Consider the following 15,738-nt stretch of genomic DNA (forward strand, 5'->3'; position numbering starts at 1 on the left):
ACAAAGGTTCATTGTTTAAAAATGGCGTGTAAATGAGTGGTCATTTATGGAATTGAATATTTAAAATAAAATCTGCTTTTAACCATCCTAAGCAAAGCGCCTAAACTATAATAAAATTCAGCCCTATCAAGAATTCCATCGTTATCGGAATATTACGAATTGTGAAAAAAAGAAAACTGTTATCAAAAAAATGAAAATGTCATACAATTTTTTGGGTATTGGTAAAAGGAAGAACTGGCAAAAATATATGAGACCTGGTCTACGTAGTGCCCGACCTGAGACCTGGTTTAACAACTTTTTTTTTAAACTTAGCACTAAAATCATATTTGAAAAGAACTAAGTACTTTGGCGTTTAGTAAACTATGAACAATTTGTTTATTTTTGAAAAAAATAAAACAAAAACTCTTCACTTAGCTGGAAAAACTAAATTATTTATACTTTTTTTCTATTGTTTACAATAGTATGTCCATAATTTAAATTGAAAGGCACCAGACACACATTTATATCCACTCAAAGTTAATCGTTTAAAAAAAAAGGAGAATTTTCATATTGTTAAGTGAATTATTCGCTATGATTGGTCTTTGGTATAATAGTTCCTTTAGTTTAGGTTTGTCGCTGTATGGACAAATGTTGCTATAGTTAAAACCTTTGTTGCCATATACTCCCAAAAGTCCCATGGTTTACGTGAAATTTGAAAGCAACTGGCTTACTACCACCTTTATCATACCTTCTAAATTACAGTTTAACTTTTTCCAGATTGGTATATAATAAAATAAAAGCAAATTATAATATTCATTTTTTAATGATAAACGTTTTTCTTTTTATTTACAGGACGATAAAAATAAGTTGAAATTACATCTTAATCGGATTGATTCTTTATGTTGATTTAAACTTTTTTTTTTAAATACGCAACTAAATGTTTTATTTTGCCTTCGTTGACTTGTATGTATATATCTCATGTTAAAAAAATATTTTTGTATGAAAATAAAATATTATGCTGCAATTACAGGTCTCAAATTATTGTGATTATTTTGTTATTCTCTTTTCTCTTCTTTGAAATGCAGCATTAGACTAGATGGCTGTGGCGTCTTCTATGTTTGTTTTTTGTTTCTTCTTCTTTTTTTTCAACCTCCTTTATCATCGTTAAGAAATTGGCAATTTTTGATGATTTAACTTACCACAAAACATGGTCGAATATTCATAGTGGTGGCAGATTCATTTTTGAGAATTATTAATGATAAAACATTTGGGTAGCAAAAAATATTATTTCTTATTTTGTTCTTAGTTTGTTTTGGTAGTAGACTTCAGATCCACTCAGCCTTGTGCTATGACCGGTGTGTATGTAGCAGCGGAGTACTTTCAGCGACATTGGCTGTTATTACAGATTGAGTTGTAGCTCCCCGTCCTGGTAGGTTTCTTCTTATAGGACGAGATTTCATCTATTAAACGAAAAAGAATATTATATATAAATAGCTTTTAACCATCAAACTTATGTATTTACCCTTCTGCGATGAACTTCATGCAGATATAGCGTACTCAAACACATATCTGCTGTAGTCAGATCAGCTGGGTTAAATCCTAAATGGGAATCCAGGCCGTAGATGCTGAAGTTAATCGAGAATTTAGAAAGAATTTAATTTTGATCGTATAAACCTGATTTATACCTGTATAAAAGACTGTCTGCGGGACCCTCTGGACGCCCTTCGCTTCTCCTCACACCAAAGCGTACACTTCTGTCCATTGGAGCGGTAGACCTCTGCATCATAGATGGGGAAAAATCATCGTTCTCTTGTTCGGTTGTTGTAGAAGCATCTTCCAAATTCTGCTGCAACATTTGTTCAAAGTCAAACGTTCTAGTGGAGGAGTCGGCAGCGGCTGCTGCAGCAGCAGCAGAAGACGGACCTGCCATAGGAGTTGGCTTACGAATAGGATGAACCGAACGTCCAATTACACTTCCAACAATGTGATGATTGTTAAATATCGAATTGGCAACAGATGAATACTAAAAGTATCGATTAAATTAGTTGAAACACAAATCATTTGAGACCGTTTTCCTACCTCTTCACCAATTGTACCGAAAGAAACTAAACTCTCAGCCATTGCGGTATTATTTTCCAATTCTGATGTCTTGGCGCGCATCAAGTCTTGAATGGCATTCTTGCGAATACCCTTCATAAAGTGTTTAGCATCTGGTGGCATTCTCCATTCAGGATTTGTTAATGTAAAGTGTACAAGTGATAGCTCAGTTTTGCCATTTTCCACTGCATAGTGTTGACCCTCATCTTCAGCTGGAATCTTTTCTTTGTTTACATTCAATAATTGCCATTCTGGATTACCATGTTTTCGAACATCCATTTGTGCAAAAGAGCACACATTACCCACTCCTTTTACAGTAACTGTAAAACTTCGAAAGAATTTCACAATTTCTAGAGCTTTAGGACGAAAGACGAATAGAAGAATAAATGGTGTAATAAGGGGGCTACATATTTCATTCAATAAATGAGCCTAAAAATATAGAAACAAAAATGATTGGTTGTGTGAAGAATTATTTCTTTTTGTTATGCTTGTTACCGCTTTGAATTGAAAGAAATGTCCAAACTCTTGTTGGACCTGAGTTGTATGTGCGAAGCATTTCCATTCAGATGGAAGGTAGTGTACATGTGCGAGTACTGCAGTCAATAATTGCTCGGGGCACCATATCCTGTTCTCGTCTGGAATAAGAGTTCTGTAAATGGATAACGAAATTTAAAAACTTATTAAGGGACTGTGATCAGATAAATAATTGTTTGTTATTTATATTTAATTAAATATTATTTAATATAAAAAAATATAATTGGACTGTTCCACCAAAAATGTTGTACTATCACCAATTGGAGTTTATTTAAAAAAAAGGGAAATCCTGGGTAAATTTGGAGGAACTTTTCCGAGTAGATGGTCAATAAGAAGATGGCGAACTTTGCTCAATAAGGGACATATCTTAAAAGGTTGTATTACTGAAAGCTTACTACTGTTTTATAACAGATAACTTTTAAAGGCAGCTAAAAACACAATTTGGTGATCAGGTGGTCTCTAGACTGTATGCATTTTTGTATTCTTAAATTAGGTTTTCAGTCATGGTCTAAGGGCAACCGAAGTATTTTCTAGGTCTTTCCGGTGTATTGATAAAGAGGTAATAACAACTTTGAAAAATGCGACAGAAAGAATTATGTGAAACCTTCAGCTTATGCCATTGACCAATATTCGATTCATCTTACAACAATCCTGGTTATATTGTTCCACGGGTTGCATACAAAATAAACTGCAAGAAATTGTGTACACGTTTGGACGAACCTTGCGACATACTTACGAATTCTGTTACTTATGGCTTAATTTAACGATACAAATTGAAAACATATTGCCCTTCATAATATCCGAGTAGTACATTTTTGAAAAATGTATTGCTTTGGGTCTATTCGGATAATCTTAACTTATTTACTTAAGGTGGCGCTACAGTCCTATGTGAACTGGGGCCTCACCCCAACAAACTTCTCCATCTAGCTCGGTCCCTAGATGTCTCCAGTTTCGCGCTCCAAGTTGGGTGAGGTCACTTTCCATTTGTGCCTGAACCGCGGTCTTCCTCTATGCGTTGTCCAGTGGGGGTGGATTAGAAGACTTTCCGAGCCGGAACATGGGTTTCATGCGCTCTACGTGACCCAGTCATCTTAGTCGTTGAACTTTTACCCTTCTGACTAAATCTACGCTGCTGTATAGTCCGTACAGTTCAGCGTTCCATCTTCTCCTCCACTCCTTTTTTATGAACAAGGGATCGTAGATCACGACTCAAGGTGCTTTCATCTGCTTTTGTCATAGTCCATGCTTCTGCACCGTATAGCAGGACGGGGATGATGAGGGTCTTATATAGCAACACTTTGGTCCCTCGAGAGAGAACTTTGCTACTCAATTGCTCAAAGAAACATGGGTCAGCAAGAGTTATTCTTCGTTTGGTCTTAGAGCTATTGTTGTTTTCTGCGTTAATAGCGGAGCTTAGGTAGACGAATTCCTTGACTACTTCAAAATTACGTCAATCGATGGTGGCGTTTTGGAAGAGACATCGGTGTTGTAAGTCCTTTCTTGACGACAGCATGTACTTTGTTTTGCCCTCATTAACCGTTAAACCCATTTTTGCCGCCACTGCCTCAATACTCACAAGAGAACCATTGACAGCAATCTGAGTTCTTCAGATTATGTCAATGTCATCAGCATATGCTAGTAATTGGACAGACTTTTGAAAGATAGTTCCTCTAGTGTTGAAGTGAGAGCTCTGCACTATTCTTTCAAGTACGATGTTAAAAAATCGCATGACAACGCATCACCTTGTCTAAAACCTTTTTTGACATCGAAAGGTTCTGTTAAGTGGTTTCCAACCTTTATGGAGCATCGTGAATTCTCCATGGTCATCCTGCACAAACGGACGAGTTTGGCAGGGATGCCAAAACTAGACTTGGCTCTATACAGCTCGTCCCTGTAGATACTGTCATATGCGGCTTTGAAATCGATGAAAAGATGGTGGGTATCGATTTGATGTTCTTGGGTTTTTTGGAGAATCTGCCTTAATGTGAATATTTGACCGACTGTGGACTTTCCTGGTCTAAAACCACAGTGATAAAGACCTATCAGGTTGTTGACGATTGGCTTTAGACGTATATTACGGCAGAGAAGATTTTGTAAGCGATGTTAAGAAGACTGATTCCTCTATAGTTTGTGCAGTTTAGAGGGTCTCCTTTTTTCCGAATCGGGCAAACAATATTGAGGTTCCTTTCATCGGGCATTCTTTCTTCCGACTATATCTTAAAGATAAGTTGGAGCATGGTCATAACCAAATTAACTCCAGCTGATTTAAAGAGCTCGGCATTCAAGCCATCTGCTCCAGCGGTTTTTTAGACTTCAGCTTAGATATGACAATCTTTACTTCGTCTAAGTCGGGATTGTTGGTTTTCGTCGTCTATCTTGAATGGATCATCCTGACTGACAGCGGAATTCGGTCCGACATCGACGTTATACAGTCTGCAGAAGTCGTCTTTCCATATCCTCACCATTGACTGCTGTTCCACTATGATGTTTACGTTTATGAACTTGTGAATTCCGTTTCACCTGCTCTTAAACTTTCGAACTTCATTCCTGCCTAGTCTGAAGGTTAAAAGAAAAATGAGACCAACACAATTTTATACTTATGTATATCAACAGCGGAATAAAAGACCTGAATTTTTTAACTGATCACTCTGTTAAAGAGAAGAAAAAACATTGTTTGAGCTAACAACGTGTTGCAAAGAATGCAGAAAGCCGCAAACATCGACTGCAAACAAATACAATAAACAACAATCGAAACCAAATGGAATTTCCATCCTCCCACTGTTTCTCCTCACTTAAGAAAATTATAGGACGCTTGTGACTTAAATAGAAACATGTTTAAACTCATGGCCTCTTTGTCTGATATGCGATAACTTCCTCACCATCACGCCATAAATAATATATAATCTTACCTGCAAACTACTCCAATTCCAGTCAGTACAGCAATAATTGTAAGGACATGCTCCACTTGGAATACATATTCATCATAGATACCAAGAGCCAAGATGAGAAATAGAATACCACCAGAAAGAAACAGTATATTTCTGAAACGAAATACCAAACGCTTTGTTATTGTTTGCTCACAATCAAATAATATAGTTCCCTTTAAACATACTTCGCAATAACATTCATTATTGGTGAGGAAAACGAACTAAGATAACGGTCAGCTGGTTCGTAAGCACGATTTAAGCGAGCATCTAATTCGTGTTCTAGTTCGTTGAAATGCCTTAAATAAAGTCGACCATAATTTGACCATGTCCGCATTCCTAAGGCGCCTGGTTCTTTTTTCAATATCTATGAAATATTATGGTTTAAAATGTGATTTTAACCAGAAAGTTTATTTTTATCGTTTAGGTTCACTTACATTAACGTATTGAAATGAAAAATAGATACATTGCCAAAGGAAGATAACTGGAGCAAGAATTAAATTGGCAATTGCCACCCACATAATCTGTTTCGAAAGGCGTTGTGCTAATTCAACTTGATTGCTTCGCTGAGTGTAATCGTCCCGTAATTGCCAATTGTTTTGAAAAGGAGACCCTGGACCACCTGAAATTCATTAAGTTAGATTTACTTTTGTTATAATTCATGAACAACAATTTGGCAAAGTCATCTTCTTTTTTTAATTTTTTGGATTTGTATATTTTAAAACTTAAATCAATACTTACGAAATAATATAAAGTCTATATTATAAGTCAAACCGCGACTTAAAGATACAAATTCACCCAATATTGGTATACGAAAACGTACTGGCAATAAGTTCTTATTCATTAAAGCAACCATATAATTTTTAAATCTAAAAAGAAAACAAGAATATACATTCAATGCAAATTTAAGATAAAAAAAACTATAAAGACAAATTTACCTAAGAATTCTATGGTAAATATCTAGTTCTGTAAGTTGTTCCTTATCTATGCACATGTGCTGCTCCGATTGAACTTCTCGGATTTTCTTTTTGATTTCATGCCATGTTATATTGTCAAGTTCATTCTGAAATATAGTAAATATTTAATGTCAAAATTAAATTAGTTTTTATTGGAATTATAATTTACATATGAATCATAAATATTTGCCTACAAAAAAACATTATATGTTATCAGCTTTTACTCGTCCAAAAACAAACAATCGAAAAAAGATCACGAAGACCATTGCTAGAAAAGAAGTTTTAAATTTTTTGTCTACAGCTGGTTTTAATTGTTCTCATTCTCAACTACATTGTGCAACATAAATATCCTATTATTATTATTATTATATTTTATTAACTAGTAATTAAAATTACAAGATAATATACATACAAAAGGAGAGAGCCTAGCTGCGAAGACTATTGGTTCTGCCACGTACATGTCCACATTAACACTGTCTCATATATTACCAAAATGTTACTATTAAGTAAAATCGAATTTATCGGAATTTACATTTATGGCAGTTCCCCAAAAACAACGCTATGAATAATACAACCAAGCTTCCAACAAGCAGCTAGAAGGAGCATCAACGCCTTTCCTACAACACCACTCAAAAATATTCTTGCGGAAGCAGGTATTCCCTCTGTTGAGCAACGTTTCGAACAAACCATCTCGAACTTAGTTGTAAAATTGGTCTTCTCCACGAATTCAGTTATCGATAAAGACATTCATCAAGCTATGAACCTTAAGTACAAGAAACGTATTTCATCTGCTTTAAAAACAATCCTCGACAAAGCTCGGGAAATGGATATACCAACAAAAACTACAAAATACTCAATTTTATATCATATCCTCCATGGAAAATAAAAGCCGATTCATTTGTATTGAGCCTCGCTCACTACAGTAAAACAAATACAAGCAATGCAGTATACCAATCACTCAAGTATTTCATCAGAACTTAAAACTAAAGGCTGGAAATTTATCTTCACTGATGGATCCAAATCAAAAGATAATACATCATTTGCAGTTACATTTGAAGATGGCCAAATCCTCAATATTGGCATCCCGGAATATGCTTCTATTTTCACCGCAGAAGCGTTTGCTATTCTGCAAGCAACCAAATCAATAAGGAATTCCAACGATAAGTTCGTAATATGCTCTGATAGCATATCAGTCCTGAAAGCAGTTAAATGTCCAAACAACGATTCAGATCTTATTTCCGCGATAAGGAACAAGATAATAATGAAGCCGAATAAAATAAAACTGATGTGGCCATTCTAAAATACGTGGAAACGAAGAAGCTGATACAGCAGCAAACTCTACCAACAAATCACCTGTGTATAAATTCAATATATACACCAAAAAAGACCTGAAAACCTAAATACTGGACACCTTGAGAAGAAAACAAGATATCGAATGGATCCTATACCACCACCATTATAAAAAAATTAATGAACATAAAACCTATCCTCAATACCCTACAAACGTATCAAAACAAAAAATCTCTAACTACATCCACTTAAGACTTGGTCACACTTCAGCAACTCACAAACACCTTCTAAACAAAAACAATCCACCGAGTTTAACTCACCTCCTCGAAAACTGTCAATCATCGAAACCTGCCCTTTCATCAATCTTCAAAAATATATCGATCTATGACGTATTGAAAAACCCCACCCTCAAATATCAAAAATGTAAATAAATTTCTTACAACCCTCAACTTAAATGTATGTATAAACATTTTAATAATAATAAATATCCTAATTTTATAAATTTGAAGTGCGATCTATTTCTGTTATTTTTACGTTATTTAAAATCATTGAAGATATATTTTAAAAAAGTATTTACTCGTAAAACTAATTTACACCCCTTAAACATACCATTTTAAACACAAAACCCATAAAACACATACCAAAAGTTTATTACAATTTGGAGTAATTTCGTTACATTCTATTTATAAAACCGTTTTTTTTCCTTTACAAATGCGAACAGCGCGCGAATCCTATCTTCAATGGAAGTCAATTAAATACAAATGTCTGGATGTGACCAACTAACAGCATCACACCAAATATCAATCTCAATAGTTTTTGAACAATAGAGTTTTGCACACTTCTTTAGAAGTGAACGATGTTAAAGAAGTCACATGGCAGTGCATCGCATCTTAAACATTTTTTGATATCAAACGCATCGGTGAGACTTTTTGCGACCTTGATAGAACAGGGTGCATTCTCCATCGTCATTCTGCACAAACGAACAAGTTTGACAGGGATGCCATAACTAGACATTGCTCTGTAAAGCTCTTCCCTTTAATTGCTGTCATATGCGTTTTTGAAATCGATAAGGAGATGGTGGGTATCGATTTTAAGTTCCTGGGATTTTTTCCAAGATCTGTCGTCATGTAAATATTTGGTTAGTGGTGGATTTTCCTGGTCTGACTGGCTGTGGACAATGGGCTTCAGACGTGTACATAATACGGCAGAAATGATCTTATATGCGTTGTTCAGGAGACTGACGCCTCTGTAGTTGGTGCATTTCAGAGGGTCTCTTTTCACTCATTGCCTGCTGCTCTGAAGAATTCCAATTCAGCAGCTATGCCGTCAGCTCCAGCAGCTTTGTTGGATTCCAGTTTCGGCCTGGTAGGCGGAATTGTTGATCTGCGTCGCCTAGGCTAGTTCTACTTGTATCTCCCTTACAGCGGAATTTGATTCGTTACGCCGTTATATAGTGTCTTCTACTTTGAACGTAGAAGTTATCGAGTTGTAGAAGCTGAGAAGGCTGGAAGGACACCGCGGCAAACCGCTCGTGTTGAATGGGCACAAAAGTTCAATATTGATCTTTGCTAGGTGCCGGGCCATAGAAAATTCAGGTAACTGTTAGGCAGATAAGCTGGCCAGGAACGGTACAGTACAGCCCATTTTACTACGTTTGGCAAATGCTGGCATACTAATGGCTACTTGCAATGCAAGCACAAGGTGGAATACATGTCAGGTCACAAAAAACATCTGGCCAACACTAGATCTAAAGCGATCACGGTGCTTGCTATCTCTAAGCAAATCGTATGTAAGCTCGATAATAGGTGTCATAACCGGACACTGTCTAATAGGAAAGCACACCACGCGGCTAGGCGTTTTCTCAAATGACTTTAATAGAAGCTGTATGGACGAGGAAGAGGAGGAAACAAGTTTTTAGCTTCTCTGTACATGCGCTGTTCTGGCTCGAAAACGCAAGTTACCTAGCAGAATTCTTCTTTAACGATCTAAATCATATCAGCATAATCAGCTCAAACTGGTTGCATTGAGCTTAGGAGGAAGCCTCAAGATTCATGTGGTATCACAATGGGCCATTAAACTGGCCTAAGTGTGTCCGATTCCATCATGGACAACCACTTTAACCTTTAACCATGCTCTCAGAATATAATGCGGATGTACTACGATATTCCTCTGATCGTCTTTACAGGTTTCGGTGAGTGGCTTGTAGCCTTATACCCTTAAAAGGTGTTATTTTTCACCTTTTGGTAAAATTTACGAGCCTCATTCTTGTTATGACATCCCTTTATCTCCTTGAACGCGCGCTTCTCAGTCTCCCCTTTTTTTCTTATATATAAATATACAATGTGTTGACAAAATAAATAAAGTACTTTGTAAATATAGCAGGCCATTCACAAACATAAACCATTCAAAAATATAGAATATATACATATGTATGTATATAAATAGAATATTTCAAGATTAAATTAAGGTAAGTATGTCAAATAAATATTTGCTTTTATTCCTTTAAGAACAAACAAAATAAAAGATTTTAGAAAAAATAAGATTGAAGCTACTGAGCTGTTAAATAAATAACTACCTTATCTTAAAATATATACAAAAATAAATCTATAAGGGTATTTTAAAGTGCAAAACTCAAGAAGGTTTGTTTTTGGTATTTTATTATGTAGAGAAAAAGTATATAATTATGGTTTTTAGTAAAAACAAACACTTTGCTTTTACACAGTTGTCCAAAATTTGACTATGATCGAAATGTAATTCAAAGTGTAGATTATTGCTAAACTTATGAAGATGGCGTCGTCGTCAAATATATAGCTCAGAACTTATTGAGTTACGTTGCTTATTGAGTTTTTGTAATTCTGAGTATTCTATAAATAAGTTTTTTAATTGTTTTATGTTGTACTTATATTGTTCCAGCACTTTTGTAATATATTCAACAATTTAGATTCTTATATCGAATCATTAAAGCTCCTCAAACAATAACTCAACAAGGTTAAAACACTATGGTGATTGCCGCAGCCATGCTATGACTTGTTAGATTTCTTCGTCTTCTCATTAAGTGACCCGGATAAGTCCAAACGTGTGTTTTTGGCCATTGCCCTGTTGAAATCTGAATCATTGGCCAATTAATCCTAATCCAAAGATCACAGCACTTTCTTCTAATATCTTCTTGAACGCCTCATAGTTATTTTCTTTCAATAACGCGAGTCAAATCTACAATACCACTCAAAGACCATTACAAAATCAACTCTATGCTTGACGGTAGAAACCATAAAGCGGGGAAAAATCTTTTGTTCATTGTTGCGTCAAACGAAAATTGTCACTTTTGTGCCAAATACATCTAACATAGATTTATTGCTCCATAAAACTCTGCTAAATTCTTCTTCTATCCAGTCTCCATGCTCTTTGGCCTACTCTAACCGTTTCACTTTGCCATTTGGTTTAAGAAAAGGGTTTCGAACCACCTCTCGTCTTAATAGTTCAGGACATCTTTAAGCTAACTTTTGACCATTGTCAATGACAGTGGCTTGTTTTATATTGTATTTATTTCCGCACGTATTTCCGGTGCTGTTTTTTGCCGGTTTCGTTTGTTTGTTTTTACTAAAAACGGCTCAATAGCAAGTTGATCGAAGCACTTCGATACCTTTAACTGCGAAGCAATTTGCCTTTATGATCTGCTTCTTTAAAAAGATTGATGATAGCAGAAAGTTTTTCAATTGTGGTTTGTGCAACTTTTCGCATTTTGAACTAGTTTATACTGGATAGATGGAGAATTTGAAATAAATGGTTAAAAACGTGGCTTTTATATTAAAGACTTGCAAATAGGGTCATACAAAAATCTGAATTAACAATCAATATTCATAAAAACTAATTATTACGAAATCGATTTACCCACACTTAAACACAATACAAAAAATATGGATGAAGAATCCAACTTTCACTACGTCAACGTGTTACTTAGTATAATAAGTAAAAATCCCAATCTTTAAATCATAAAATCAAACCTAAGAATTATTGAAGTCAATTAGCTTGTGAGCACAACTTTTGGCCAGCAATTATTTTTTTATAATAAGCGGACACTCAAAGGAATTTACTACCCTTATTATGTAGACACAGTGTGAGCACTTGGAAAGGGAGAGACGGGTTGAAAGGAAATGTCGGTGCACATTGGTTTTGAATTCCTGAATATTGCAATGACTTGGAAAGACAGAGTGTGGTAAGGCATTCCACATTCGCATAGTACGGCTAAAAAACGAATCTCTGTACTTGACAGTACGACCGTAGTTGGGCTCGAGGGTATATTAATGAACATTCCTAGAAGCGCGAGTATTACGGTTGAATTGTTTAAGGGGAGGAATGCAGCTGGCTATTTCTCTAGAGCATAAACCATTAAAATAACGTTAAAAGAGGGTGAGACAAGAAACATTTCGACGATGTTCGAGTGACGTAAATGATCTTATGATGATAATATCACCAATCAATCTAAATGCTCTACGTTCAATACTATCCAAGAGACTTAAGTACTTAAGACTTATATAAGTCTTGTAAATGACAGCCAGATCAGAGGGGGAGAAAAACTTCTTGCATCGCCTTAGAAAACCCAAACATCTTGCGGCATTTTTGGCGACGTCGCGTATTTGATCGTTCCACAAAAGGTGGTTGGTGATACACATACCGAGAATATCGAGATGTCAGTTTCCTCGATGCTAGTGCCATTTATGGATAATGGCAAGGGGGGTATATTTCGCTTTAACGATACAAGACAGCATTGCGTTTTCAAAGCATTAAATTCTACGCGGTTTCTTATTCCCCACTGTACAAGGCTGTTTAGAACCGAATTTAATGAGCTTATCATATTTTGTCGTTGCATTTCCATGTCCGAAGAAGAGGGGTGTGAATCTGAAAACGAATATAAAAAGCTAAGACTACTATCGTCAGCGAAACAATGTATTGGATTAGAAGTTGCAGACAAGAGATAATTAATAAAAATGAGAAAGAGTGTTGCAGATAAAACAGAGCCCTGGGGTACACCAGCATTTTGTTTTGTGGTTTTCAGACTTGAATCCATCCAATACATACGTATTGAACGATTCGAAAGGTAATTACTAATCCAATGAAGGAGGGATTCATGAAAACCGAAAGCACGCATTTTAGATAAGAGAGCCTGATACCAAACCCTATCAAATACTTTTGAAATATCAAGTGCAATAAGTGCAGATGAAAAAGCTAACGCTAAGGTTTTCCAAGCGATGAAGAACACCTCTTCAGAACAATAGCGGGGATACCATCCGGACCAGCAGATTTATGTATGTTAACATCTTTTAGGACTCTCGCTAAAGTACGAGTGCGAAAAAAGATTTGCCAGATAGAATCATTAACTCGTTCAAGTACAGGCGGAGTCATAACACTCACTGGCAACGTTGAATTGACGGCGAACTGCCTAGCAAAGAGATTTGCTTTCTCTATAGAGCTAACAAATGGAGTGTCATTCACAACGAGCGTAGGAACCGATTAAGAGGAGGAATTCCTCATATTTTTTTACAAATGACCAAACATTTTTACTGAATTTGGGGCATTGCTAATTTTTGGTCATGTAAAAATAATAACCTCTTTACAGCTCGCATCGAACCATGCGTTTTCCTTTGGTCTGTTGCTTTTAACCCCATTCGGGATAAAAGTTCTCATTCCCAGTAGAATCAAACTTGTGATGATATCAGCGCTGGCGTGAACGTCACTATCGAGGAAGCATAGTGACGAGTTAAAGAATGGATATGAAGGAACTTAACTAAAAACTATTCATAACTTAATATTTTATTGCAAAAAAATACTCACATCTTCAATTTGTAGAGCCGAATTATAAAATTTCTTCATATCTGAGTATTGCGTTATATGATAAATCATTTTGATCATCTTTACCATAAAAAATAAAGTTGCTATGAATAAAACCAAAAATGTTATGCCTGTAAATCCTTGAACACATTCTCCAATAGGTTTAGTAACGTCGCTTATAGAAGTTTTGTTCCGTCCAGCATCGCTATAAAGAAAAATATTAATAAATTTTATGAGTTTTAAATTTAAATATCTTCTTTTATCTCATAAAGTGTCATAAACGATTTTATCATGTGTAACCAAAACTTGAACAGTTTTCCCTGAATTTTCACTTTTAGGTTATAAAAAAATCAAGCTTTTTTCGCCCCAAAATTAAGACTCATAAAGTTCAGACCAAATATGTTTAACAAATTGGAACATAACTTTAAATATTGTTATGCAAAGAGGATTGTTTTGTTAAATTATTTTTTGAAAATTTATAATGAAAGCTATGCCTTGCCGTTATAGGAATACACTTAGTCCAAAAAGTTTCCGTAAAGAAGCCTAATTTTTTTGTTTTTTGAAAAAAGCACTAGGAATCAATGTAAAAACCAAAGTGGTAAAATTGAAAAAAAACTTAGTTTCCAAATTTACCTTTTTACCAAATTTAAAAAATTGAGATTTTCAAAATACTTGTTTAATAATAATAAACAATAAATATTTTACCTCAGAATCAACAAAAAAAAGCTGCTGTATGTGTATTTACATCTTCAAAATTTGAGTTTTAAGTTTTGAAAATCGTTATTATTATTAATTATTTAAAAAATCTGAAAAAAATGTACTTATCTAAATCAAAAAGTAAATGAAGAAGTGGTAAAAACTAGTGATTTAATTAAGTAGGTTGCGTAACAGATCGTGTGAACCATGGCCTGGCGACTTACAACTCTCAACCATACTTTTATGCAAAATACGAACAGCTTATTTAAGGAAGCGCTTTTCATGACGAGAATTAGTCTTTGAGGATATGTCAAAGTAATCGCATCTAAATGGACACTTTATAAGACAAGAAGGGGCTGGTAAAATATATAATAAAAAGAATCATACCCAAATAACTCTTTATAATCAACGCAGTACACTGTAAAAGTCAGAACCCATACAACAAATCCAAACTGAATAAGTTGAAACATTCCGTCCATAACTATTACAGTGAATCCGTGTTTTTGGTGATAGTTATACATCCGAGTAAAGAACGAATCAAGGTCTTCAATATGATTCCATCTAGCTGAAATGATACACCAACAAAAACAAAAAATTACCAACCATAATCAAGGCATACAATTGTTATTATTACTTCTACTTGTCTCCGGAACGATGTGTATCATTATACCACTAGTTCGAGGGGTATCTTCATTTTCATTCGGACTATCAATATCGGCCAAATTTTCATCTTTCCTAAAGGGATTGCCCCCCTCATTGAGAGACTTGTAGTTCACGTCTGGATTGGCCATTCTTTTGATTCTCTTAGTTTCTCTAAAACAGAATGAAAATTCTTTTATTAGCACAAGATGAAAAACACACAAGTAATGATGTTATTTCAATGTCACTCTAACCAAAACAAGTCGTCGAAAATAATCTTTGTTTGGAAACAAAGAAACAACCTGACGCAGGTCACTGGATTTGTGTCTATTCACGGCCTAAATTCGCAAATGGATTTACCATTTTTCGATTGTTTCGTTTATCAACAAGTGAAGTTGTTATATATCGTTTTATTTTATCTTTTTTGTAGATTTTTGAACCACTTTTTTTACTTTTAAATGAGGAACACACGCACGGTCACGAATTTATTTCTAATTTCAGTCGCATTGAAAAAAAATTTGATTCTGTCATGGCTGTATGATGCTTGATGGGATGTGTTCGGGTGGTGCGGTTTGAAATATGCGTTCCCTTTTAGAATATGTCAAAATTTAGTTATTATCTGTTAAGGGTATGAGCACACTTTAGAATAACATAATCATTTAATCTGTAGTAAAATTGGAGTTACCTACTCATAAAAGTAAATATTAAACATGTAAAAGTTTGCAATCTTTTATATAAGTAAAAGATGTCGCACTCTGAGCTCGAAACACTGAAACCTGAGACATAGAACCAAGACA

General features: G+C 35.0%; 1 protein-coding gene across 2 annotated transcripts; it reads right to left on the minus strand.

Annotated features, from left to right (window-relative positions):
• Positions 1-917: 917 nt before the first annotated feature.
• On the minus strand, positions 918-15,466 carry LOC129946486 (autophagy-related protein 9A). Of its 2 annotated transcripts, none has more exons than XM_056056699.1 (14): positions 15,196-15,466; positions 14,937-15,115; positions 14,690-14,867; positions 13,610-13,811; positions 6,473-6,597; positions 6,276-6,403; positions 5,972-6,156; positions 5,723-5,901; positions 5,520-5,651; positions 2,572-2,725; positions 2,059-2,505; positions 1,665-2,002; positions 1,502-1,604; positions 918-1,439 (listed from the first exon to the last, which is right to left on the minus strand). In XM_056056699.1, the coding sequence occupies exons 2-14, from the start codon at positions 15,091-15,093 to the stop codon at positions 1,326-1,328; spliced, it is 2,442 nt and encodes an 813-aa protein (XP_055912674.1). In that variant the 5' UTR covers positions 15,094-15,115; positions 15,196-15,466; the 3' UTR covers positions 918-1,325. The 2 variants fall into 2 exon arrangements, with proteins under 2 accessions (XP_055912674.1, XP_055912675.1); XM_056056700.1 differs by having other exon boundaries at positions 14,937-15,134.
• Positions 15,467-15,738: the final 272 nt, after the last annotated feature.

The sequence above is a fragment of the Eupeodes corollae genome, chromosome 2 (assembly GCF_945859685.1).
Source record: "Eupeodes corollae chromosome 2, idEupCoro1.1, whole genome shotgun sequence".
Lineage (NCBI taxonomy): Eukaryota > Metazoa > Arthropoda > Insecta > Diptera > Syrphidae > Eupeodes > Eupeodes corollae.

Excerpts from the sequence above, each read along its gene's own strand:
- LOC129946486 (XM_056056699.1), bottom strand. The coding sequence starts at position 15,093 with ATGGCCAATCCAGACGTGAACTACAAGTCTCTCAATGAGGGGGGCAAT. Across the intron at positions 2,003-2,058 it reads TCGGTACAATTGGTGAAGAG|TATTCATCTGTTGCCAATTC; the intron begins GTAGGAAAACGG and ends CGATACTTTTAG. Across the intron at positions 1,605-1,664 it reads GCAGACAGTCTTTTATACAG|CATCTACGGCCTGGATTCCC; the intron begins GTATAAATCAGG and ends GATTAACTTCAG.